General features: G+C 40.7%; 1 protein-coding gene across 3 annotated transcripts in view; it reads right to left on the minus strand.

Moving 5' to 3' along the window:
* Positions 1-26772, minus strand: part of CTNND2 (catenin delta 2) — a 779068-nt gene that overhangs the window by 159391 nt on the left and 592905 nt on the right. For all 3 annotated transcript variants that reach the window (XM_068531918.1, XM_068531937.1, XM_068531926.1), the window contains one exon: positions 25601-25784. In XM_068531918.1, coding sequence (XP_068388019.1) covers positions 25601-25784 — 184 coding nt within the window. The remainder of the gene's footprint in view (positions 1-25600; positions 25785-26772) is intronic.

A 26772-nucleotide genomic window follows, 5' to 3' on the forward strand; every position in this document is an offset into this window, starting at 1 on the left:
CGAGCTCTGAGACAAAGTGCTGAACCTCTCTGAGCTGCAGTTTCTTCTTATTTAAAATTGGGGGATAAAACCCCACACAGTAACCTATCATTTATAAAGCTGTTGTGAGAATTAAGTGATGATTAGTGATATTAGAGAGTTTTTGTCCATATTCATTATCTAACTGCGCTGATAAACCAACAGTCCTACAGCTTCCTTTCAATGAGGTGGAAGAAGAATTCAGCATCCTAAGAACCAGGGGTAATAAGACCAAACTGCAAGGACAAAGTGAACTAAACAGGAGAAAATATATTCTGCCATTTGGTGAAACTGATTGATGTGGTGGTTTTATTTAACAGAAATATCACAAACACCCACACTGGAAAATAAGCAGGTACGTGGCTCTAACCAAGAAATTGATCTCACGGGGAAACTGGTGATCATGCAAGTAACATTCTCTCTGCAACTGGGAAGATTTTATGAGTAGCCAGGAAAGTTAAAAGGTTCCTTGCTTTGGTGAAAATTAGTACAGGACACTTTTTAGGCAGTCAGCAAAGCAGCAAGAGAAGGACTGTTCACTGATTCATTCATTCATTCATTCATTCATTCATTCAGTTAAGAGCTATTTATAGGGGTCTATCAGGGCCAGAGGCTGTTCTGGGGCAGGGAAATCTATGACGATAAAAGACACAATCCTCATGTAGATAAGAACGTAGCTTGTGGAGCAACTGGCCTCACACACACAAGAACACAGGCAAGGACATCACTCCAAACTGTCAGAAGGTCTGATCAAGAGCTCAGTATGCTTTGCAAAGGCATTAGGGAGGGGAAGGTGTTGAGGAAAGTCTCTCTGAATAGAAGACATTTAAACTGAGCCTAAAGGTAAAGAGGAGAGAATAAAGTCCTCCAGGTGCTGGGAGTCACACGTAAAGGTCCTGAGGTAGAAAAGATCTCAGTGTGTAGAGCAACAGAAAAGAGGCCAGCATTGCAAACACAGTGAAGGCAGAGGAGCCCAGTGTGGGGCTGGAGACTCGGAGTGTCTGGCCAGCTCTGACCATGTAGCTGCAGTGAGTTGTTCCCAGTCCTCAGAGTTTTAAAGTGAAAACTGTAACATTAATGTAGTGCCTTTCTTTTAAGGACTCAGGCAGAGTGCTATAAAGACAAATGGCCTTAATAATCCAACAGTTGGAGAGAAAACTTCTCTGGAATGAACAGACAAAAGAAAAGGCAAACAAGGTGAGAAAAAGAGAATAGTCTAGCCCAGAAAATGTAATGGGATGGACACGCATAAAATAGGTAGGGAAACAGTTTGACAGTTCCTAAAAACTTACACCAAGAGGGACCATACGATCCAGCAATTCTGCTCCCAAATGTATGCCCAAAAGAATGAAAATAGGGGCTCAAACAAATAGAGGGACATGTTAATAGCAGCATTAGTCACAGTACCCAAAGGGCAGACACAGCCCAAATGTCCATTGGTGGATGAATGGATAAACAGAATGTAGTATATCCATCCAAAGAAATATTCATCAGTCCACTATAAAAAGGAATGAAGTACTCATCCAAGCTACAACATGGATGAACCTTGAAGCCATTATGCTAAGTGAAAGAAGCCAGTCACAGAAGGCTATACATTACATGACTCCATCTAAATGAAATATCCAGAATTGGTAAATCCAAAAAGACAGAACACAGACTGGTGATCACCAGGGCCAGCAGGAGGGAGAATGGGGAGTAACCATTTAATGGGTTCAGAGTTTCTTCTTGGGGTCATGAAGATATTTTGGAACTAGATAGAGGTGGTTGCACTACACTGGGAATGTACTAAATGCCACTGAATTGTTCACTTCTAAATGGTTCATTTTATGTTAAATGAAAGAAAAATAAGCGGGGGGGAAGGAAATGCTGGGGAAGTAGGGGGTCATGCCAGAGTCAAAATAGAAGGGGGCCCTTGAGGAGAGGAATGCAGTTTTGCGGCTGGTCAGATTGACCCACGGGCGAGGTGAATCTGATCTTTGTGGTTCATCGTACTTCTCGACCTTTGGCTTCACTTAAATCAAAGCCTTCGGAGCATAAAAAGTTCCTATATAAAGAAGAGGAATCTTACAGTCCTTGAGAGGTGACAGGTAAGGGCTCCCTTTCTCCAACAGTGTTCCTGTCTCAGTGGCCACGTGGGTGCTTTAGACCCACAGCTTTGCCTTTCTGAGCTGTGGTCCCCTGCTGGCCTCGGTGGAAGGATGCTCAGACACTTGTCTTCTGAAGGTCTCTGTCTAAGCTTGCAGGGGATCCAGGCTGGGTGCTTGAGAGGAAACAGGAGGATAATCTGTCTCAATCATCTCCCCTCAAATAGAAACGAGCCCTGGAAAATCATAATAAACCCCAGCATCAGTTCCTTTGTGAGTCTATTGCTAGGGGTTCTGGCTGCTGACACTTGGCTCCCTCTGATTTGGGAAGCACCGGCCTCTTAATCTATTTCAGCTGCTTGAAAGTGACAGGGGTCAAGGACAAATGACATTTAATCAGGTTTGCTAGTCAGGATGGTGGCGCTGCCGGCAGAGGAGAAATAAGTAAAGTTCCTTTATGTTCTAGGAAGAAACTTATCAGCACTCCCTTCATACGTGCTAAGGAAAAATAGCCTTTCAGGTCCTGTTAAGATTCTAAGACCTGAAACCAGTTTCCTCCAAAACATGGGAGGGAGGACCCACTCTATGCCACAGACCACAAGCCACGCTTCCTGGCAGGTTTTACAAGGACATAGTGCTTTTTCTTCCCTGAAATAATTATTTTTTGCAGTAAGCTTCATTGGCTGTAACCACTTGACCCAAACTTGAGCAAAATAGAGAGCTCTTGGAGCAGTGAGTGCCAACTGCAATGACGATGCTTTTATTTGGCAGGGCCCTCATTTGTTTATATAAATTAGCCTGCAATTACCTATAACGCTGTTGGTCCAAAATAAGGTCAGGCCAAATGTAATGCTGGGAAGAACAATGGTCTGGACACGAAAGTCCAGACAGGGCTATCATGGAGAATTATGGGGGATCATTAATTAGCTGGCCTCTTCCTGGGTATCGCCGTTCTCTCGTAACATCTTTGTGCTAACACAGCTCCCTTCTGGTAATCAGTTACCTTAAGAGAAATGTAATTAGTTGTTGGGATTCATTAGCCCCAGTCAGTGCATCCACAGCACGGCATCTCCCTGCTACTAGAGTGCCTGTTAATGGGGAATAATGATGTATTTGTCTTTCTATGGGACAATAACAAAGGACGTAGGCTTAGTCTGAAGTCCTGGCATGTTTGTCCTTTTACTTAGCAGACTGCAAAACTGAAAGTGAATTTATGATACAGACTTAGAAAAGCACAGGGTCCTGAAAATCTAGTGTGAAGGTTGTCACGTTTTTCCTAACTATTGCTTCTTTTGCTTAAACCTTTTGGAGGCAAGAAAATGTAGATCAAGCATGAAATCTGGACAGGGCTCCCCTCTCTTTGACTTTTCTCTGCTTAAGAAGAACACTGTGGTTGGTACTTCCAGAAGCTTCTGCCAGCTCAGAATGAGAACTTTCTAATAAGCACTAAAGAATGATTTTTACCTTCAGTAGCTTCCCCAGTGCTCGGGGAACTTTCTATGAGATGCTGAGGATCGCGTAGCAGAGAGGCAACATGGAGGTCCACAATGCAGGCACCCCAGTGGGGAGTCTCTATTCTGCCCACCTGCACCTCTGCTTCCTATGATCCTCATGCAGCCATAGCTCTCTGAGTACAAAGACCCCATTTCTCATCCCTCCCTATCGCAGCTTCAGAGGGTGATGGAGAGGAACCCAGGGAACCAGACATCCCGGTCAGCCTCCCCTGCAGCTGTCTGTCAAATGCCCTGCAGTGAACAGTCGTGGACACCTGCACAGGGACACAAGGAAATCACTAACCCAGGAAAGGGGGCCTGTGAGAGCAGGAGGGCAATTGGAAAATTTTCTACTCTTTTTTTCAAATATGCTTGGTCACCTAAGGAAGAAATTAAATTTATTTCAAATAGACTCAAGGAAGAGAATAAGGAGAGCGGCAGAATTAAGAGACAGGCTGGGCGGGGCAGAGCTGCACGTCCAGCTCTTCACTCTGAATCCAGAACGTGGTGGCTAGGAGGGCACTCTCTGAACTGGTGCTTCTGGACAATGTTATTCGTGGCTCTCATTGACTATGCTTCTCTTTCCTCCAAGAGCAATCATAACTGCAAGTTGGAGATCTTCATCAATGTTACTGAACATGGGCTAGCCTCTGTGTGTGTGCTGATGTTCTTCTGTGAATTGTACCGTCTCCTTGGTTGTTTTGTCCCAACTCTGGTAAATATTGGCTCTATTTCAAGATAAATGTCACTTTGAAAAGGGAAAGGAGAAATGGTATGAAAACAGATGCATTGAAGTATTGGAGAAGCTTAGTATGTAAGCAATAAGTAAAACTGTTTGGCGAGCTCTTTCTTCTTCAATTTACGGTTAATAGACTTGTTTCTTAGCTTTTCCTCCAGGGAAGCTACTTCTGAAGCAATGTAATATAATTTGGGAGGCGGAAGGAGGAAAATTATATTTTTAATATCAAGAAGTTATGAAGGATTTTAAGAAGGAACCAGCACTTACAATTTGCTTTTTATTTATCAGGGAGCTAACGCTTTATAACCCAATGGTTTACAGGAATAAATATTAAACACCATTGTCTACCAATTGGGAATTAACTAAACTTTCTCATTTAACCTTTTTTTAAAGGAAGTAATTTGTTCATACTAGTGGAAGATTTGAATATTCATACTCTGATAGGAAGAATGACTACTCATACCCCGTGTCCTCAAGTCCGTTCTCTACGTCTGCGTCTTTATGCCTGTCCTGCCCCTAGGTGCATCAGAACCTTTTTTTTTTTTTAGATTCCATATATATGTGTTAGCATACAGTATTTGTTTTTCTCTTTCTGACTTACTTCACTCTGTATGACAGTCTCTAGGTCCATCCACCTCACTACAAATAACTCAGTTTCGTTTCTGTTTATGGCTGAGTAATATTCCATTGTATATATGTGCCACCTCTTCTTTATCCATTCATCTGTCGATGGACACTTAGGTTGCTTCCATGTCCTGGCTATTGTAAATAGAGCTGCAATGAACATTGTGGTACATGACTCTTTTTGAATTACGGTTTTCTCAGGGTATATGCCCAGTAGTGGGATTGCTAGGTCACATGGTAGTTCTATTTTTAGTTTTTTAAGGAACCTCCGTACTGTTCTCCATAGTGGCTGTATCAATTTACATTCCCACCAACAGTGCAAGAGGGTTCCCTTTTCTCCACACCCTCTCCAGCATTTATTGTTTGTAGACCTTGAAAAGATAAAATTTAATATTTGCTTGTCCTTTTAAAAGAAGCCCATATTTGCAAGAAAATTATAGAATAATTAAAAACAAGTTTTAGCTAGATCCTGCAAGTTTTCATAATTAAGTAGATCAGATTTTGCAGAAATAAGTGATGGAAACTTTAAGAAGGAATAGCATGATGGGGTATTTTATATTAATCAATTATTTTTAAGGTGAAATCGTTAAACTCTCACTTTCTCTAGCTTAGGGAAATAATGTTTTGGGAGAAATGATCTCTAATACTATTTCGTGGAACATAAATGCCAGGAAGAACTTGGTGAAATTATAGTCTTCTTGGGACACAGAAAGGTCTTCTGAAAGAACTGAAAAGTAAAGGTTTTTTTTCAGACTTTTCCTCATAGAAAAGATAAGAGAAATGCAAAATCCTGAAGAGACAGAAAGCTTCAGGGCTACAAGATGTAACAATAAACCAATTAAAGGCAAAAAGCTTTTCATATGTAAAGAAAGAATGTATCAGTCAGAGGGAGCTTGTTCAGCCATGAAAATGTTGAAAAAAAATATGGCTTTCTGAGGCATTATTTAGGAAAAACACACTCCAATTTGTCCAGTCTTGCGGCAGCCTAATGGGACTTAGAGGCATTAGGCTGTTTCAGTGACACTGTCCACTGCTTTTGATGGCCAACTCCATCGACTGTGTCTAGCATTTGCTCATCATTGTAGCCTCATGCCTACCAGAGGGCCTAACACGTAGTAAAAAGAATAGATGTTGAGAGAATAAAACTTGCAGTCAATATAAGTAACTAACTCCTCTTGTTTGGATTCCATACTACCAAGTGACTTTCTGATGAAAGTGTGGCTTTTTAGCGGCTAGCCTAGAGCGAATGAGAGCGCTGGTAAAAGATTAGGCTGATGGAACATCCGTGAACGTGCACCCGCTCAGATCTCTAACTGCAGGAGTGTCACTGATCGATGTCAATTGCCCAGCTGCTGTGCCCTGAAATCTGTCAGTGTTTGCCTTCCTGCAGAGGCCTCACCTCACACAGAGGTTCCCAGCCAGCAACTGAGCTTGGTGGCAGTGAAAAGACAAGCCTGTTCCTGGGAAATGGGGGACTCCTTTGAAGGATGACTTGGGCTGGAGAAGTCTCCAGTGGTCTTGCTGAACTCCCCTGGAGTCTAAGACATTTCAATCCTTCCTTCCTCCCTCCCTTCCTTCCTTCCTGCCTGCCTGCCTTCCCTTGGGGTCAGACCTGCATCATGGTTTCATGGTTCCCAACTCCTCTGGTTCCCACCCATCTTTCCTCTCGGGGGTTTTCCTTAATTAAATATTGTGCATGGATCTAATTCCACCTCAGTGAATGCTTCTCATAGGATCCCAAGTGAGTCAGCAACCTCTCCTCTGTGTAAATAGACACGTGTTCTTAAGCTGCCTTTCATCTCTGGCTTATGGAATATGGTGAAGGGAGAGGAACCCAGCTGTGGCATCCTGCAACCTGGGACTTACATCACCTTTCAGTCTCTTACTAGTTGTATGACTTGGGACAAGTTACTCTTGCCCTTAAGGATATCAGCTTCTCGATTTGTAAAATGGGATAGGAACTCCTACCTCACTAGATTATTGGGACAATTGCATTAAACAGCATGCATATTAAAGAAGCACAGCATTATGATGAGCTTTTAGTTGGTGCTAAGCCAAGAGCTAATTTTCTCCTGATGGTCTTGCAGCTTGAAGGTCAAGTTTCTTACCAGGTAAGGCCAAAGGCCAGGCCCTAGAGCCTGTGGATGCCTTCCTTGAGGATACCTCCTTCAGGGATGCCTTTTTTGGGGATTCCAACTTGGGGTCAGCTAGCAAATACCCTGATCATGCTTTACTTCTTCTGTTTTTTTTTTTTTTTAACATTTCATCAAGGACATTTAGTCCAAACCACTCCTTTATAGCCATGGAATTTGACACCAAGATAATGTAGCCTAGTTTCCCTCAGGACAATTGGCAAGACTATTAAAGTTAAAGCTCAAATGCAGATCTCCTAATTTCAAATCAAAGGTCATATACATTCAATAACTAGAATTTAAGATGAATAGATTTTCTAAGATCCCTCTTTGGTTGTTAAATTAACTTATTGATTTCATCAAAGTACAAGAATTTACTATGTCAGTAGTTCAGTACATAAACCCCAATTCAAGAACAAATTCATTAATTGGCTTTTTATAATTCTTATGTTGCTATATAATTTCTTGAGGTTCCATTGGTGACCACCTCTCCTTGAAGGTAAGAAAAGGAAAGTGTCAGCCTGTCGCATATTTTTACAATTACTTCCACTTGGAAATAGAGACAGAAAGTTAACATTAGCTTTTTTTTTTTTTTTTTTTGCCTAGGGAATAAGTATGATTTTGGCTTTATTATACAATAAATTAAAATAGGCTTCATACTGGTCAACGTGACCTTGCTAGAAGAATGTTTTCATTTATTAAAAATTGCTTCCCAAAGTGAGAACAAACAGTGAAAGCCAACTATTGGACTATTATTATGAGCTGAATTTTGTCCCTCCCAAGCTCAGATGTTAGGTCCTAACCCCCTGTACCTCAGAATGTTACTGTATTTAAAAACTGTCTTCAAAGAGGTAATTAAGATAAAATGAGGTCTTTAGCCTGGGCCCTAATCCAATATGAATGGTGTCGTTAGAGGAAGAGGAGATCAGGACACAGACGCACAGAGGGGAGACCAAGTGAGGACATGGCCAGTAGGTGCCCACCTGCAAGCTGAGGACAGAAGCCTCGGAGAACCAGCCCTGCCAACATCCTAATCTTAGACTTCTAAGCTCTAGAACTGCGAGACAATACATTTCTGTGGTTTAAGCCACCCCATCTGTGGTGCCTTGTTATGACAGCCCAAGCAAAGTGATAAGGGTACAAACCACCACACCTCCTTCTCATTAGGTAAGAGGAAGTGAGTTAGAGGCATTGGGGGGCACCATGGAAACTGGAGCCCCCATCACTGATGGAGCTGCAGAGATGGGCAGCCCAACCATCCTCTCTGATGGACTCCTAAGACCCCCTACTCATTCTGCCCCCCTGAATTCTGTCCCCTTCCTTCAAAGAGGACCTTTATGATTGAGTCATGACTCAAGAAAACCATCCACTTTGCCTCCATAATAGATACACTGACCAGGAAGTGGAGAGCCGCTCCGGTGGGGAGCACCCTCTGCTTTAGGAGCAGGTGTGGGGAGACGGAGTGTGGGTGGGGTGAGTGGTGTCGAGACGGAGTGTGGGTGGGGTGAGTGGTGTCGAGACGGAGTGTGGGTGGGGTGAGTGGTGTCGTGCCTGTGCATAGCATCCGCGTAGACTAGGTCCTCCCCTTTTCAGGGCCTGGGTAAGAGTACTCAATTCAGCGGCAACACAAGATTGGGATAAATCCAGAGCTCATTCTACAAGACTTAAAAATACTTTAAAAGACAGATTCTTTTTTATTAGATGCATAACATTGGCAACCAACTGAACTTAACATAAAAATAATAATAATTCTCCTTTCCTGCGTCTAACGCAAGAGTAAACCAGATAAAATAAATTTCCTAGGAGCTTTCTAGGGAGAGTGTGATTATCACTAGTATGACTTTGTGATGGGGTTTTCTCAAGGTCACTCTACAATTAGTGGCACCACGGGACCAAGCGCTCATCCGTTATATGGGTTAAAATGACTAATTGAGGGTCTGAGTTTAATTATACTCATAAGCAAAGGCACAGTGCAGCCCTTTTGACGGCCTTAATAACATTCTCTGTACACAAAGAGAGATGGAAAAAATTAGGGTTGTATATTGTCGTCCTTCAGGACAAGATGCTGAAGTGGGAACAGAATAATAAAAATAAAGAAATGACTGGGTGGCACCAGGAAATGAGCTGTGGATGTTAGTTAGCAATGCCAGCTTATGCAAATTATTTCCGCTGGAGATAAAGTCCTACGTGCTCACGACGAAATGTAACACAGCCAGACAGTAATGCCGATCCGATCCGAGTTGCCATTTTGCGCTGGCAGATTTTTAAAAAGTGAAAAAGGATCGGAGGCTTTACCCACAGTTCACACTGAAAATGATAATAATGGCCAGGAAGGGGTCTTTAGGATATTGATTTATGATATTTTATCATTAAAAAAATATATTTATTTATTTATTTTTGTCTGCGTTGGGTCTTCATTGCTGCGGGTGGGCTGTCTCTAGTTGCGGCGAGCAGGGGCTACTCTTTGTTGCGGTGCACGGGCTTCTATTGTGGTGGCTTCTCTTGTTGCGGAGCACGGGCTCTAGGCGCGCAGGCTTCAGCAGTTGTGGCACGTGGGCTCAGTAGCTGTGGCTCATGGGCTCTAGAGCGCAGGCTCAGTAGTTGTGGCACACGGGCTTAGTTGCTCCGTGGCACGTGGGATCTTCCCGGACCAGGGCTCGAACACGTGTCCCCTGCACTGGCAGGTGGATTCTTAACTACTGCACCACCAGGGAAGTCCCTGATTTGTGATATTTTAAATGGAAAAACCGTCACGTTTCACACTAAATCCAGAGAGCATTCTATTCATTCTGTACACAGCTGCTGGAGCCGACTTCCTTAAATGAGACTTAAGTCATGTCACGTGCTCTGCATGAGACCCGAGAATGACTGCTGGCTGTCCATGGTACCCAACAAGTTCACAGCCAACAAGTCCTCCTAACTTTCAGAAGCAAGTTCAAAGTCAGGAGGGAAAGGGAGGCTGGCTCATAAATGGGCAGAAAACATAAGCCTCGGATCCACACATGGGGAGATGCTTCTTTCACAGCCACCCATCAAAGAGGTTGGATTTGAACTTCTTTGGCGGAGGCAGCCTCACCTGGGCTTGCAGAGCCAGTCCTGCCGCAGGGGGTGAGCTGCCTTGAACGTGAGCTATGGAGGGGAATGGCCTTGGCTTAGGGAAAAACGGCTTTCTATCTGGATCTGTTTGTATCTGTTCAGGATGTGGGCACTGTTTGGGGACAGGCAGCTTCCCTGAGTTATTCACCCCTTTATTTTCTGGTGCTGTGTCCTCGGGCGGCTGCTCTCCTTGGCAGACTCCACTGGGTTCCTTACTAGGGTGACCTTATCAGGCTCCTGGAGCTGCCGGAACAAAGTGCCACGGTCTGGTGGCTTAAACGACAGAATGTTATTCTTGCATAGTTCTGGAGATTAGAAGTCCAAAATCAAGGTGTCAGCAGGGCTGTGATCTCTCTCAAGGCTCTGGAGAAGAACCCTTTGCCTCCTCCTAGCTTCCCGTGGTTGCCGGCAGCCCTTGTCATTCCTTGGCTTACGGTTGCATCACTCCAGTCTCCACCTCTGTCTTCACACGGATTTCCTCTCTGTGTGTCTCTGTGTGTATGTCCTCTTCTTATAAAGATACCACGCTTTAGGGTTTCCCTGGTGGCACAGTGGTTAAGAATCTGCCTGCCAATGCACGGGACACAGGTTTGAGCCCTGGTCTGGGAAGATCCCACATGCTGTGGAACAACTAAGCCCATGCACTACAACTACTAAGCCTACGCTCTAGAGCCCACGAGCCACAACTACTGAGCCTGTGTGCCACAACTACTGAGCCCACGAGCCACAACTACTGAGCTCGTGTGCCTAGAGCCCGTGCTCCGCAACAAGAGAAGCCACCGCAATGAGAAGCCCGCGCACCACAATGAAGAGTAGCCCCCGCTTGCCACAACTAGAGAAAGCCTGCGTGCTGCAACCAAGACCCAACACAGCCAGAAATAAATAAATAAATAAATTTATTAAAAAAAAAATAAATAAAGATACCACACTTTAGATTTAGGGCCTACCCTAATTCAGCGTGACCTCATTTTTTAAAAAATAATTTTATTGTATAGTTGATTTACAATGTTGTGTTAATTTCTGCTGTATAGGTAAGTGATTCAATTGTACACATACACATTCTTTTTCATATTCTTTTCCATTATGGTTTATCACAATCTATTGAATATAGTTCCCTGTGCTCTACAGTAGACCCTGTTGTTTATCCATCCTATATATAATAGTTTGCATCTGCTAATCCCAAACTCCCAATCCATCCCTCCCCCACACCCCTCCCCCTTGGCAACCACAAGTCTGTTCTCTATGTCTGTGAGTCTGTTTCTCTTTCGTAGATATGTTGGTTTGTGTCGTATTTTAGATTGCACATATGAGTTATATGGTATTTGCAGTATGACCTTACCTTAACTTAACTAATTATATCTGCAAAGACCCTATTTCCAAACAGGGTCACATTCTGAGGTTCCTGGTTGACACAGATTTTGGGGGACACTTATCCAACCTACTGCAGTGACCTCAGCCAAAATGAGCTTGTCCATAGGCTGAGTCAGTGTGACCTTCACTAGTGAGCCTTCAGTGTGCTGTTGGTCAACACACATTTTGTCTGAAGGTGATAATTATTCCAGCCAAAGGTTATTGGAAGGCAATTGATTACACACTGTGCAGTGAAACAATCACAGGTACACAACTGAATCAATTTCAAGGTCTAAATCACCTGATTAAGGCCACAGAAAAGTGGTTTCCCTGGAGGCATCCTTAAGCATAAAAAAGAAAAAACTAGCACAATAACTTCATGCATAATTAAGTCCTAGGTTGATCTATCATTTTCCCAAATTTATTTTAGGACATATTTATAATTTTTTATTAAAAATTAAAGCTTTAATTGAGCAGAATTGGAACAAAAGGCAAAATTAGAAAAGGGGGACAAATGAGGCATGTGTACTGGGGACAGGGTGGGAGAGGGTGGGGCTGGTAGGAAGTGTGCAGAGACAAGGCCCACCCCTTGCCCAGCACCCCCAGCTCCAACTGCCGCCAGCCCCACGTGCCACCACCTCCCAGAATCCCATAATCTAGCTGCCATCATTCTTACCAACTTGTTCCTCCAACAAAATTTAAGAGATCTGCTTTTCCATTTCTATCCTCTTTTCTCAGTGATGGATAGATATTTCAGGAACAAATAGGTCAGCTTTTGAAAAATTTCATTTCCTACCCCAAAATGAATTTTAAATGGAAAAGGACTAAGGGCTTTACCTTTTCATTTTATATTTTATATGTGCTTAAATTTTTGCTATGTCAATGTGATATGCCATCTTCCTATGAAGATTCACCATGCCGTTTTAGAAAAGGCAAAGCCCATAAAAGGAAACGAAATTGAGTTATTTGTAGTGAGGTGGATGGACCTAGAGTCTGTCATACAGAGTGAAGTAAGTCAGAAGGAGAAAAACAAATACCGTATGCTAACACATATATATGAAATCTAAAAAAAAAAAAAAAAAAATGGTTCTGAAGAACCTAGGGGCAGGACAGGAATAAAGACGCAGATGTACAGAATGGACTAGATAGCTAGTGGGAAGCAGCTGCATAGCACAGGGAGATCAGCTCGGTGCTTTGTGTCCACCTAGAGGGGTGGGATAGGGAGGGTGGGAGGGAGACGCAAGAGGAAAGAGACATGGGGATATATGTATACGTATAGCTGATTCACTTTGTTATAAAGCAGAAACTAACACACCATTGTAAAGCAATCATACTCCAATAAAGATGTTAAAAAAAAAAGAAAGAAAAGGCAAAGCCAAGAGGCTCTTGTCTTTAGAATGTTCCCAGTTAGTATGTCCTGTTCTTGAGGCTGGTGGGGTGGGCACCACCATCGATATTGGTACAACACGTACTGCCGAAGAGAAGACTTGAGAAACTGGACAGTCTTTTAAGGCATTTTAATTTGTCTAAAGATTGGACAATGTTAGTGTTCTAGATTTTAGCTTACTAAGGCATAGACCTTTTTTCCAACTTAAATTTCACTCTGATAAGCTTTTGAATATTTAAGAGTGGTACAATTTGCATTTATAATCTTTTTTTTCTTTCTGAAAAATAAAGAGGTATACTCCTTCAGAATAGTAATTGCTTACATTCCTAACCTCAGCTTCCCACCTTGAAATGACATAAACAAGTTTGAATCCTGCTAGGAACAAAAATTGAGAATAATGTTCTCCGATAATGATGTGATCAATTTACTTTTACCTACTATATGCTCCTACTGGAGTTATCAGCTACACTAGGTTAGGAAATACTATCCTTGGAAAAGAGTTTTATTTTCTTTTACATTTCATTTTCTTTATATATTCTTGAAACTGTAGCTATAGAAACAAGCCAAAAATATTAACTCATTTTAAGTCATCAGTAAAAGGATGGAGGAATCTAAGACTGGAAAAATAATGTCAACTCTACTATCTGGAACATGCCTTAAAATGTAGTCTTAAAAAAAAAAAAGACACTCATCGTTCTAATTGTCAAAATTAAGATTTAAGATGGAGGTGGAGAGAAGGGACTTAGGTGGGGCTTTGTGACTAACTCTGTCTGGGTCCCCTGCCATCCATACCTTGGATCCTAGAGGAGGAGAAGGGAAAGTAAGAAATAAGGGGGAGGGAGAAGACAGATGACAATTAAAGGCAAAAGGGATGTTGGCTGAGTGGATGTCACTTGGTAAATGTTGAGAAGCAAATCAAAAGAACCGGCACAAAGAAGAGTGCTGTCCATTCATTCATTGGTCGTGTGTTTGTTTGTGTTGCTCTAGCACAGATCTGCAATCTCATCTCACATAACATTATATTTCCCCTCAGTGTGGTATAGTGGGGATGGTGTGGATCAGGAGTCAGGATGTGGGTGAAAATACTGGCTTCACGACTTACTACACATGAGCTTTTGAACTTATAATAAATACGAGAATGAATGATGTATTCAAAGCAGAACTTCCTGGTCCTTGGAAGTCAGGAATTTTATGAATAAAAATACTCATTTTAATTTTACATAAAAATCGTCTCTATGGACAGTGTGTAAAATGATTTAATGAATATCTGCTATGTTGCCAGGTCACAACTTGCAATGAATGAATGAACAAACTGCCCCCCCCATACACTCACACAAAACACAGACACACGGACACACACACACACAGCTCCCGTCTTCAATTTCTCTGCAATTCTTGAGAAAGGAGACTTCCTATTCCAACTCAATATCAGGGATAACATCACCTGAGGACAGATACTGAATCCAACTTAACTGACATCTCACATATTAAATATATTAAATAGTGACCTCATGCTGTCTTGTTACTTGTACTTTTTTTATACAAAGTATTGTTTGACAATGAATGGTAATGAGAAAAATACAATCTCAAAACAAATTTATAAAATGTATGATTATGTCAAGGACTGAATTATACCTAACTCCCAACAAAGGCTTTGGAGAATTTCTATAACTGAAGCATATAAAAGGAAATAATTTAAAAGAATTTCAGACAACAGAATGGTCCTTGACAATAATGCCTTAGTTTTCAAGATGGTTCCCTAATAAAGAAGATCTAAAAAAGGAAGAGAAGTTCAGTAGTAAGAAATATTTTGTACACAGTTTATTTTCTTACAGTTACTAATTTTCTTTGCCTTGACCCAGTGGAATACCCATAAATCACACCAAGGGAACTGAATTGTTTGCCAGTTGTGACAGCTCACTTGGTTTATACCAAAGTAGTCAAATTTCACTTCCAGAGTTTTTAAAGAATTCCTTAAACACACACACACAAACACACACACACAGCACACTCTGTAGAACAAATGCAAGTTATTGTTTTCTTTTACCAGACAAACAAGGTCCTAAATCACGTGCTTATGTTTTAGCCTGATTTCATGGAATATGATAGTGATGGTTATGACACACTGGAAAAGACTTATAACATGCAACTGAGGCATTTTTATACAATTTAGGTAACTTTCAAGAGTAGAAAGAGTGTTCAGTTGGAGAATTAAGGATAAAGGAGCAGCAGCTACTCAGGGAAGGTTTTTCTGTGGCAATGGGAGCAGTACAAGAGAGCAAATCCAACTCTAAGAAAATACTGAAGCCTCTCCGGTGTCGTGTTTGGCAAGTTCCCAAATAGAGGCAATTTTTGGACTCAGAGCCCACTGCCTGAAATCCTGGCCGAGTCCCTAGGAGGAAAAAGACCCTGTAACATATCTATGTGGCTGACAGGGTCTTTGTGCTCAGGCCTGGTGTAAGGCCTCAGCCTCTGAGGTGGGAGAGCCAAGTTCAGGACATTGGACCACCAGAGACCTCATGGCAGCATGAAATATCAGTCGGTGAGAGCTCTCCCAGAGATCTCCGTCTCACCACTAAGACCCAGCTCCACCCAACGGCCAGCAAGCCCCAGTGCTGGACGCCCCATGCCAAACAATTAGGAAGATAGGAACACAACCCCACCTATTAGCAGAGAGGCTGTCTAAAATCATACTAAGTTCACAGACACCCCAAAACACACCACCAGACGCGGCCCTGCCCACCAGAAAGACAAGATCCAGCCCCACCCAGCAGAACACAGGCACCAGTCCCCTCCACCAGGAAGCCTGCACAAGCCACTGCACGAACCTCACCCACTGAAGTCAGACACCAAAAACAACGGGAACTATGAATCTGCAGCCTGCGAAAAGGAGATCCCAAACAAAGGTAAACAAAATGAGAAGACAGAGAAATATGCAGTAGATGAAGAAGCAAGGTAAAAACCCACCAGACCAAACAAAGGAAGAGGAAATAGGCAGTCTACCTGAAAAAGAATTCAGAGTAATGATAGCAAGATGATCCAAAATCTTGGAAATAGAATGGAGAAAATACAAGAAACGTTTAACAAGGACCTAGAAGAGCTAAAGAGCAAACAAACAATGATGAACAACACAATAAATGAAATTAAAAATTCTCTAGAAGGAATCAATAGCAGAGTAACTGAGGCAGAAAACGGATAAGTGACCTGGAAGATAAAATAGAGGAAATAACTGCAGCAGAGCAGAATAAAGAAAAAAGAATGAAAAGAATTGAGGACAGTCTCAGAGACCTCTGGGACAACATTAAATGCACCAACATTCGAATTATAGGGGTCCCAGAAGAAGAAGAGAAAAAGAAAGGGTCTGAGAAAATATTTGAAGAGATTATACTTGAAAACTTCCCTACCATGAGAAAGGAAATAGTTAATCAAGTCCAGGAAGCACAGAGAGTCCCATACAGGATAAATCCAAGGAGAAACACACCAAGACACATATTAATCAAACGATCAAAGTTAAATACAAAGAAAAAATATTAAAAGCAGCAAGGGAAAAGCAACAAATAACATAGAAGGGAATCCCCATAAGGTTAACAGCTGATCTTTCAGCAGAAACTCTACAAGCCAGAAGGGAGTGGCAGGACATATTTAAAGTGATGAAAGGGAAAAACCTACAACCAAGATTACTCTCCCCAGCAAGGATCCCATTCAGATTCGACAGAGAAATTAAAAGCTTTACAGACAAGCAAAAGTTAAGAGAATTCCACACCCCCAAACCAGCTTTACAACAAATGCTAAAGGAACTTCTCTAGGCAGGAAACACAAGAGAAGGAAAAGACCTACAAAAACAAACCCAAAAGAATTAAGAAAAAGGTGATAGGAATATACATATTGATAATTATGTTAAATGTAAATGGATTAAACACTCCAACCAAAAGATACAGAGTGGCTGAATGGATACAAAAACAAGACCTGTATATATGCTATCTACAATAGACCCACTTCAGACCTAGGGACACATACCGACTGAAAGTGGGGGGATGGAAAAAAATATTCTATGCAAACGGAAATCAAAAGAAAGCTGGAGTAGCAATACTCATATCAAACAAGATAGACTTTAAAATAAAGACTATTACAAGAGACAAAGAAAGACGCTACATAATGATCAAGGGATCAATCCAAGAAGAAGATATAACAATTGTAAATATTTATGCACCCAACATAGAAGCACCTCAATACATAAGGCAAATGCTAACAGCCATAAAAGGGGAAATAGACAGTAACACAATCATAGTAGGGGACTTTTAACACCCCACTTTCACCAATGGACAGATCATCCAAAATGAAAATAGATAAGGAAACACAAGCTTTAAATGACACATTAAACACGATGGACTTATTTGATATTTATAGGACATTCCATCCAAAAACAACAGAATACACTTCCTTCTCAAGTGCTCATGGAACACTCTCCAGAACAGACCATATCTTGGGTCACAGATCAAGCCTTGGTAAATTTAAGAAAATTGAAATCATATCAAGTAACTTTTCTGACCACAACCGTATGACACTACATATAAATTACAGGAAAAAACTGTAAAAAATACAAACACATGGAGGCTAAACAATACACTACTAAATAATGAAGAGATCACTGAGGAAATAAAAAAATACCTAGGAAGAAATGACAGGGAAAACATGATGACCCAAAACCTCTGGGACACAGCAAAAGCAGTTCTAAGAGGGAAGTTTATAGCAATACAATCCTACCTCAAGAAACAAGAAAAATCTCAAATAAACAACCTAGCCTTATACCTAAAGCAATTAGAGAAAGAAGAACAAAAAAAGCCCCAAGATGGCAGAAGGAAAGAAATCATAAAGAACAGATCAGAAATAAATGAAAAAGAAATGAAAGAAACAATAACAAAGATCAATAAAACTAAAAGCTGGTTATTTGAGAAGATAAACAAAATTGATAAACCATTAGCCAGACTCATCAAGAAAAAAAGGGAGAAGACTCAAATCAACAGAATTAGAAATGAAAAAGGAGAAGTAACAACTGACACTGCAGAAATACAAAGGATCATGAGAGATTACTACAAGCCAACTACTATATGCCAACAAAATGGACAACCTGGAAGAAATGGACAAATTCTTAGAAAAGCACAACCTTCCGAGACTGAACCAGGAAGAAATATAAAATATAAACAGATCAATCACAAGCAATGAAACTGAAACTGTGATTAAAAATCTTCCAACAAACAAAAACCCAGGACCAGATGGCTTCACAGGCAAATTCTATCAAACATTTAGAGAAGACCTAACACCTATCCTTCTCAAACTCTTCCAAAATATTGCAGAGGGAGAAACACTCCCAGATTCATTGTAAGAGGCCACCATCACCCTGATACCAAAACCAGACAAAGATGTCACAAAAAAAGAAAACTACAGGCCAATATCACTGATGAACATAGATGCAAAAATCTGCAACAGAATGCTAGCAAACAGAATCCAGCAGCACATTAAAAGGATCATACATCATGATCAAGTGGGGTTTGTCCCAGGAATGCAAGGATTCTTCAACATATGCAAATCAATCAATGTGATACACCATATTAAGAAACTGAAGGATAAAAACCATACAATCCTCTCAATACATGCAGAAAAAGCTTTCCACAAAATTCAACACCCATTTATGATAAAAACCCTCCAGAAAGCAGGCATAGAGGGAACCTACCTCAACATAAAGAGGCCATATATGACAAACCCACAGCCAACATCGTTCTCAGTGGTGAAACTGAAACCATTTCCTCTAAGATCAGGAAGAAGACAAGGTTGCCCACTCTCACTGCTATTATTCAACACAGTTTTGGAAGGTTTAGCCACAGCTATCAGAGAAGAAAAAGAAATAAAAGGAATCCAAATCAGAAAAGAAGTAAAACTGTCACTGTTTGCAGATGACATGATACTATACATAGAGAATCCTAAAGATGCTACCAGAAAACTACTAGGACTAATCAATGAATTTGGTAAAGTAGCAGGATACAAAATTAATGCACAGGGGCTTCCCTGGTTGCACAGTGGTTGAGAATCTGCCTGCCAATGCAGGGGACACGGGTTCGAGCCCAGGTCTGGGAGGATCCCACATGCCGCGGAGCAACTAGGCCCGTGAGCCACAACTACTGAGCCTGAGCGTCTGGAGCCTGTGCTCCACAACAAGAGAGGCCGTGATAGTGAGAGGCCCGTGCACCGCGATGAAGAGTGGCCCCCGCTTGCCGCAACTAGAGAAAGCCCTCGCACAGAAAAGAAGACCCAACACAGCCAAAAATAAATAATAAATAAATAATAATAAATAAATTTAAAAAAAAATTAATGCAGAGAAATCGCTTGCATTCCTATACACTAACAACGAAAAATCTGAAAGAGAAATCAAGGAAACACTCCCATTTACCATTGCAACAAAAAGAATAAAATGCCTAGGAATAAACCTACCTAAGGAGACAAAAGACCTGTATGCAGAATTATAAGACACTGATGAAAGCAATTAAAGATGATACAAACAGATGGAGAGATATACCATATTCTTGGACTGGAAAAATCAACATTGTGAAAATGACTATACTACCCAAAGCAATCTACAGATTCAATGCAATCCCTATCAAACTACCACTGGCATTTTTCACAGAATTAGAACAAAAAATTTCACAATTTGTATGGAAACACAAAAGACTCCGAATAGCCAAAGTAATCTTGAGAAAGAAAAACAGAGCTGGAGGAATCAGGTTCCCTGACTTCAGACTATACTACAAAGCTACAGTAATCAAGACAGTATGGTACTGGCACAAAAACAGAAATATAGGCCAGTGGAACAGGATAGAAAGCCCAGAGATAAACCCACACACATGTGGTCACCTTAGCTTTGATAAAGGAGGCAAGAATATACAATGGAGAAAAGACAGCTTCTTCAAGAAGTGGTGCTGGGAAAACTGGACAGCTACATGTAAAAGAATGAAATTAGAACACTCCCTAACACCAAACACAAAAATAAACTCAAAATGGATTAAAGACCTAAATGTAAGGCCAGACACTATAAAACTCTTAGAGGAAAACATAGGCAAAACACACTATGACATAAATCACAGCAAGATCCTTTTTGACCCACTTCCTAGAGAAATGGAAATAAATACGAAACTAAACAAATGGGACCTAATGAAACTGAAAAGCTTTTTCACAGCAAAGGAAGCCATAAACAAGATGAAAAGACAACCCTCAGAATGGGAGAAAATATTTGCAAACGAAGCAATGGACAAAGGATTAATCTCCAAAATATACAAGCAGTCCATGTAGCTCAATATCAAAAGAACAAACAACCCAATCCAAAAATGGGCAGAAGATCTAAATAGACATTTCTCTAAAGAAGATATACAGATTGCCAACAAACACATGAAAGGATGCTCAACATCACTAATCATTAGAGAAATGCAAATCAAAACTACAATGAGGCATCACCTCACACCGGTCAGAATGGCCATCATCAAAAAATCTACAAACAATAAATGCTGGAGAGGGTGTGGAGAAAAGGGAACCCTCTTGCACTGTTGATGGGAATGTAAATTGATACAGCCACTATGGAGAACAGTATGGAGGTTCCTTAAAAAACTAAAAATAGAACTACCACACGACCCAGCAATCCCACTACTGGGCATATACCCTGAGAAAACCATAATTCAAAGAGTCATGTACCACAATGTTCATTGCAGCACTATTTACAAGAGCCAGGACATGGAAGCAACCTAAGTGTCCATCGACAGATGAATGGATAAAGAAGAGGTGGCACATATATACAATGGAATATTACTCAGCCAGAAAAAGAAAGGAAATTGAACTATTTGTAGTTAGATGGATGGACCTAGAGTCTGTCATACAGACTGAAGTAAGACAGAAAGAGAAAAACAAATACCGTACGCTAACACATATATATGGAATCTAAAAAAAAAAAGAAAAAATGGTTCTGATGAACGTAGGGGCAGGACAGGAATAAAAATGCAGACATAGAGAATGGACGTGAGGACGTGGGGAGTGGGAAGGGTAAACTGAGACGAACTGAGAGAGCAGCATTGACATATACACACTACCAAATGTAAAATAGATAGCTAGTGGGAAGCAGCTGCATAGCACAGGGAGATCAGCTTGGTGTTTTGTGACCACCTAGAGGGGTGGGATAGGGAGGGTGGGAGGGAGACTCAAGAGGGAGGGGATATGGGGATATATGTATAGTTATAGATGATTCACTTTGTTATACAGTAGAAACTAACACAACATTTTAAGCAATTATACTCCAATAAAGATGTTAAAAAAAAAAGAGTAAAAAGATATGTAGACAATGGGAGGAAATGTATAAAAATGCTAACGATGGTTATCTCTGGGGGGTGAGGATTATGGGTGACTGTTAATTATTAGTTTACGCTTGCATGTATTTCTAGTAGTCAGCAATAAACATGTATTGCTTATAAAATTTGAAAGAAAACAATAAATGTCTTTAAAAGTGAAAAAAAGATTAAAGCTATAAATTAATGGACCAGATCAAGGTATGCAAATATTACACAAACCCGCTATATCATCTTCTTGTACAAATTCACTGTATCATTTTTCATATAAAATATATATTTAATACATAAAAATGACTAGAAGAACACGTGCTGTGAGTTTATTTTCTGCTTTAAGAAGCACCAAAGAACCAAATTCTTTCTAAATATTGTGATAGAAAAAAAATTGTTCCCTGCAAAGGTATAAGACCGGATCTGATTTATAAATTGAGATGATCTGGTTATTAATTTACATTTTAAGGACTATATTTAAATCATTTCTGCAGTTCCAGGAGGACTTTTGCTTAGTCTACTGCATTATCCATAATTTAGCATAGTTATGTGTGTTTGAAATCCTTTTGTTTTGGGGGATTTGATTTATTAAACCTCAGTTACATACAAATAATGATATGTGCCATAAAACTTCTCTAACATTTGATAAGATATCGAAGCTACCATTTTAATAAGAATAGTATGACTAAAAAGAAGAAAAACAATTCCAAGATAAAAAGCAGAACTACAACAGCTATGGAGATAGTTCTCATAGCTGCAAATCAGTGATGGTTAAATTAATCGAATGGAACAAAATATTGATATTTACTGTTGTCTACAGGAGGTACCTTAGAAATGAAGCCTGCAGGGCAGCCCATAAATTCACAGCTCTGCTCTTAATGTCACCTCTCCCCTCCCTACCCGCTTCTACTCTGTCCTGTAAAATTGCTCCCAGACATAGCTGATCATTGTGTTCTCTTGGTCAAAGCTTTGCTATAGCTCTCTGTTCTTCACAGACTCAAGTCTATTCTTCTTAGCTCTGCTTTGAACGCCCTTTATCACCTGGAATGGAACAACTAAACAAGCTGCACTTCCTAAATTCTGCTAGGTTTGTAGACTGCCTGCGGATCCTGGAGTTAGTTCTCCCATGTCAGCGTCAGCGTGTTCCTGCTGTTCCTTTTGGCCTCGAGCATCTCCCAAAGGGTTGATTGGTGATGTCCTTTCTCTGCTTGACCCCAGTCTCACCTGGTTCTTGAAACCTTCTGTGACCACACTCACTGAGTTAGCCACTCCCTCCCCAGGTTTTCCTTCTATACTATCCTAATCATAGCTTTATATTATACTAAGATATAATACTAGGACTCATTGTATGGGTACCATTGTCTTCCACTAGAAGAGGAGTTTCTCAAGGGAAGAAGAGGTTGCCATGTTTGTTTCAGCCTCCCTGGCCCTTCCCTGGCACACAGCAGGCACTTAGCAAACGCTCATGGATGAAACTGCTGAAAGGCAGGAACAGCATACACAGTAATTTCTTTATGGTAAATAAAGATCTAGGTTCTGTTGAAAAAATTAAGAATGTAACTACAACCTCACAGACTAATATCTAGAATCTTCCATCATGATATAAATATTTACGACTGTTTTGGTGTGTTTCCAACTTGGTTCTAAGTAAATGGTAATAGTAGAAATTTCTTGAAATCTTTCATCTGCTGAGTCTTTATTTGAGAAGTTCATTTTGGTCCCTTCCCAAGGTTATTTTCTTCCTCTCTTAGCCCAACCTGTTCATTAATGTAGGCTGATTCATAAACACATTTAAATAAGAGAGAAAAAATTGTATTTCTTTCTGTAAGAAGGGAAGCGTAACCGAGCAGGACACTGTGAGGTCTTCCCGGAATAAACTCCCACCCGTGTCGTCCACCTGCCTTTTGTCTGTAGAAAAACTTTAGCCAAAGAATAAATTTAATCAGAGAAGTGAGAAAATGCAGAAGGAAAGGGAAACAGGCAAGCAAGACAAAATAATAATACTTTAGCCATTAAACAAAGTCAAGGACATTTAGTTCTTCCCCAAGGACTATAGATGATATTCTGAGCCATGTCCTTTGAGCTGTTTTGCAGATACTGAAACGCCCACCAGGTGGGAGAAGTTAACTGTACGCTGCCCACAAAGCACACAGACCCCAGACTGGCTGGAACCAGAAGGTTGATAATGCTGACTCCCAGTTACCTCACCACCAACCAATCAGAAGAATGTCCACGAGCTGATCACGCCGTGCTCCTTGAACACTATAAGACTCCTCACTACCCCCTCCCGGGTGGGACACACTGTCTTGAGGGCAGCAGCCCGCTGTGGTCCCCTTGGCCTGGCAAAGCAATAAAGCTATTTCTTTCTACCTCACCCAAAACTCTGTCCCTGAGTGTCTATTTGGCACCCGTGAACAAAGGCCAAGTTTTCGCAACAGAAGGAGTTCAATGAATTAAGAGGGAAGTGAAATATTCATCATATTTTGATAGATCTTGCTTTGTCATTAACATGATAAACTCTGAAAAGTGGGAAAACGCTAAACCTGGTTTCAACTGGACTAAGAAAAACCGATTAGGCAACATGAAACACTTTCTAAATCAGATGTCCTCCCTTTTGCTTCCTGTGACGTGGTCAATCCTGGCGGGCAGCAGAAGCAACACCGGTCAAGCCTCTGTGTGTGTGAACTTGGCCAGATGACCTACAAAGGGGACCCGTGAACCGACACTCGTCTGGTTTCTTCATCTGACTTTTCATCAAATGAAGCTGAATGCTCATATATCAGTATCCTTCATCCTTATGTCAAACATCATGAATATATAATTATGTTACTATATTATTCAGAGAGAATTTTAACTGATGGAACTTAGCAGATCTTTACAGGCTATATGTCTACAATTGATTCTGAGGCACTTCCTTCCACAATTTTCATTAGGAGCAATGACACTCTTTACAAGTCAAGGATGCTAAGAAAGGAAAACTACTTGTAACAGCTGCATATAACTGAAATAGAAAAATCAGGTAAGAAGGGTCAGAAGTGCTTACAGTTTTAGCTTTGCAAGAGTTATATTTCTGCTGGTGGGGCAGGAGGTTTCTGAAGGATAATAGAATTTAAGAGGTTATAAAATGGACGTCTCAAAAGTGGGGTTTAGAGAACTGTAAATTTGACTTATGGAGGAGCCTATCCAGAGAAATCATGTCAAAAGATCATTATTTCGTGACCTTGAGGACAAGCAAAATTGTCAGAGGGTTTCCTATTCCTGCCCATGAATGCACACTGATATTTGTGGAGGCCAACTCTCTTTATCTCCCTTTATGCATGCCCATTCACACAAACACACACACCCCTCTCAAGACTGCAGGCTGAGAGCACTGTTATAAATATTCATGAGATCATTATTATTAATGTCACCAAGGCGATTCTGTTCCTTCTCCAGTAGAGACTGGTTCTTATACCTAGAAACTGATCAACTGTAAGAGAAATGGTAGCTTTGAGGCAGCCAAGCTGAAGCAATTCTGTACATTTTACTTTTGAAATATAGATTATTTGACTAGGTATTTTAAATCACACCCATCCTATCCTTAAGCTTAACCGGCAGAGATTTCCCACTTTGGTACAACGTACAACATCCTTGGAAACACAGTTTCTAGAGTCTGGAAGACGTATACCTTGATTATTACATTCTTTTCTGAGAGCAAAAACTAAACAAAACATCTAAAACATCTCAAGAGATTTCTGGGTGATGAGTTTTGTAAGAAGGCATTGGGAGATAATTACAACACATTTGCTACTTTTATTATTTAAAAAAGACATTTCACACCACAGTCCTTATTAAAGAGCTATTTTCAAGAAATACAGGCTCTTGCAGTCACATCGAAAATTTTTAAAAAATAATAATAGCTACTGGAGACAGTTAACTAGATCCCTATGTATTTGTCATAGACTCTTCTTCTTCTAACCAATTGGTCTGCCTGGTTATTCAAGATGCATGATATATCACAACAAGGGAAATGACTGTTAACTATTGTTTTCGATCAAAGAAAACTATTTTTGGTTGGAATGAAAATGTTTATTTTTTTGCCTAAGACCTAAGAAAACATGTTAAATAAGTCAAATACTGGGGTAGGTAGAGGACAGTGGAAGATGCATATACCTCCTCAGTACCTCATTAGAAATGATCTTCGCCAGCTTCTTGCACTCTGTGGCCATATCAGTATTCCAAAACACACTGATCCTTAGCAAAACAGCAATTAAAGTTACAGAAATAAAAAGCACCTCTTGACAGAGGGAGGTAGCAACGACTCACCTTAGGCATCCAGTGGCATTTCGCAGCACCTGTGAGGAATGCAGCTGTATTTTCCGATCGTCCTGAAGAGGTGAATTTTCCCAGCCCGAGTGGGGGATGATCACGGCATTGGTCAACACGGCCAGGGTGTCCTGTATGATCGGCATTTTGAGTGCATCGCAAGACGAAAGGTTCCAAAGGACTCCTGCAAGATACACACAAACAGAGCTTTTGGATGGCCACTGTTTTCCCCAGTTAAGAGCACAGGCAGGAGGGACAAAGATGGTGTAAGCACGTGTGCTAGGGCGTGCCCTTCATTTTAGAGCATCTGTGTGAAGCCATTACAAAAGTGCTGTGAAAATCTGACAAGTAGGCAGAGGAACTGTAACATGATTATCTTTGTTCCATTGTGGAGAGTAACTGAGGTTGAGAGCGCTGATGGAATTGAGAATACCAATCAGGCCTCCGTGCACAACTAGTACAATGGACCCAAGTACCCAAATTCTAACCAAGACCAAAGAGCTGTGAAAGTTATCTGAAATGGACTAGTAAGACATCTGAAATAGACTAGTGAGACATCTTTGTTTTATCCAGGACCTCAGTATGCACCTGTGGTCTGTTTGATTCACTTAGTTTCCATATAGAACCAGCCATCATTGTGCAGGACCTTACGAGAATCTAGTATCAGGTCTGATGATAACAAGCTCAACATGAAATGTAAATTTACTGTCACTTGTGACCTTCTGTAAGCTCTTCTCTGAAAACAATGCTCACGGAGGACCTACAGATTGTTAACAACAAAGAGAGCAGGAGAAAGGGGAGGGCGTGTCAACAATAGACAAAGAGACTTTAAAGTGGGATTAACTTTAGAAAAGGCCTTAAGAATTACATATACATTATAATATCATTTGAAGATGCTTTTAAAATAATTACTTTTTGTTGTTCAAAATTGTACACCTAAAGGTAAAAAAAACTACAACAAAGAATAATATTCTCTTTTCGTATGAAAGAAAGACTGCATTTCCCTCAAGACTAACCTAAATAGACACCATCACTGCAGATACTGAGAATAAAATATCATAGTCGTCTTTAGAAACACAACTTCCACTTTACTTGTTTAATAAGCTTTCAATAGATTTTAAAATGAGGTTGTGTTTCATTTATCATGTTATGAATAAACAGAACTCACTTAT

Source organism: Eschrichtius robustus, chromosome 2 (assembly GCF_028021215.1).
Source record: "Eschrichtius robustus isolate mEscRob2 chromosome 2, mEscRob2.pri, whole genome shotgun sequence".
Taxonomy (NCBI): Eukaryota; Metazoa; Chordata; class Mammalia; order Artiodactyla; family Eschrichtiidae; genus Eschrichtius; species Eschrichtius robustus.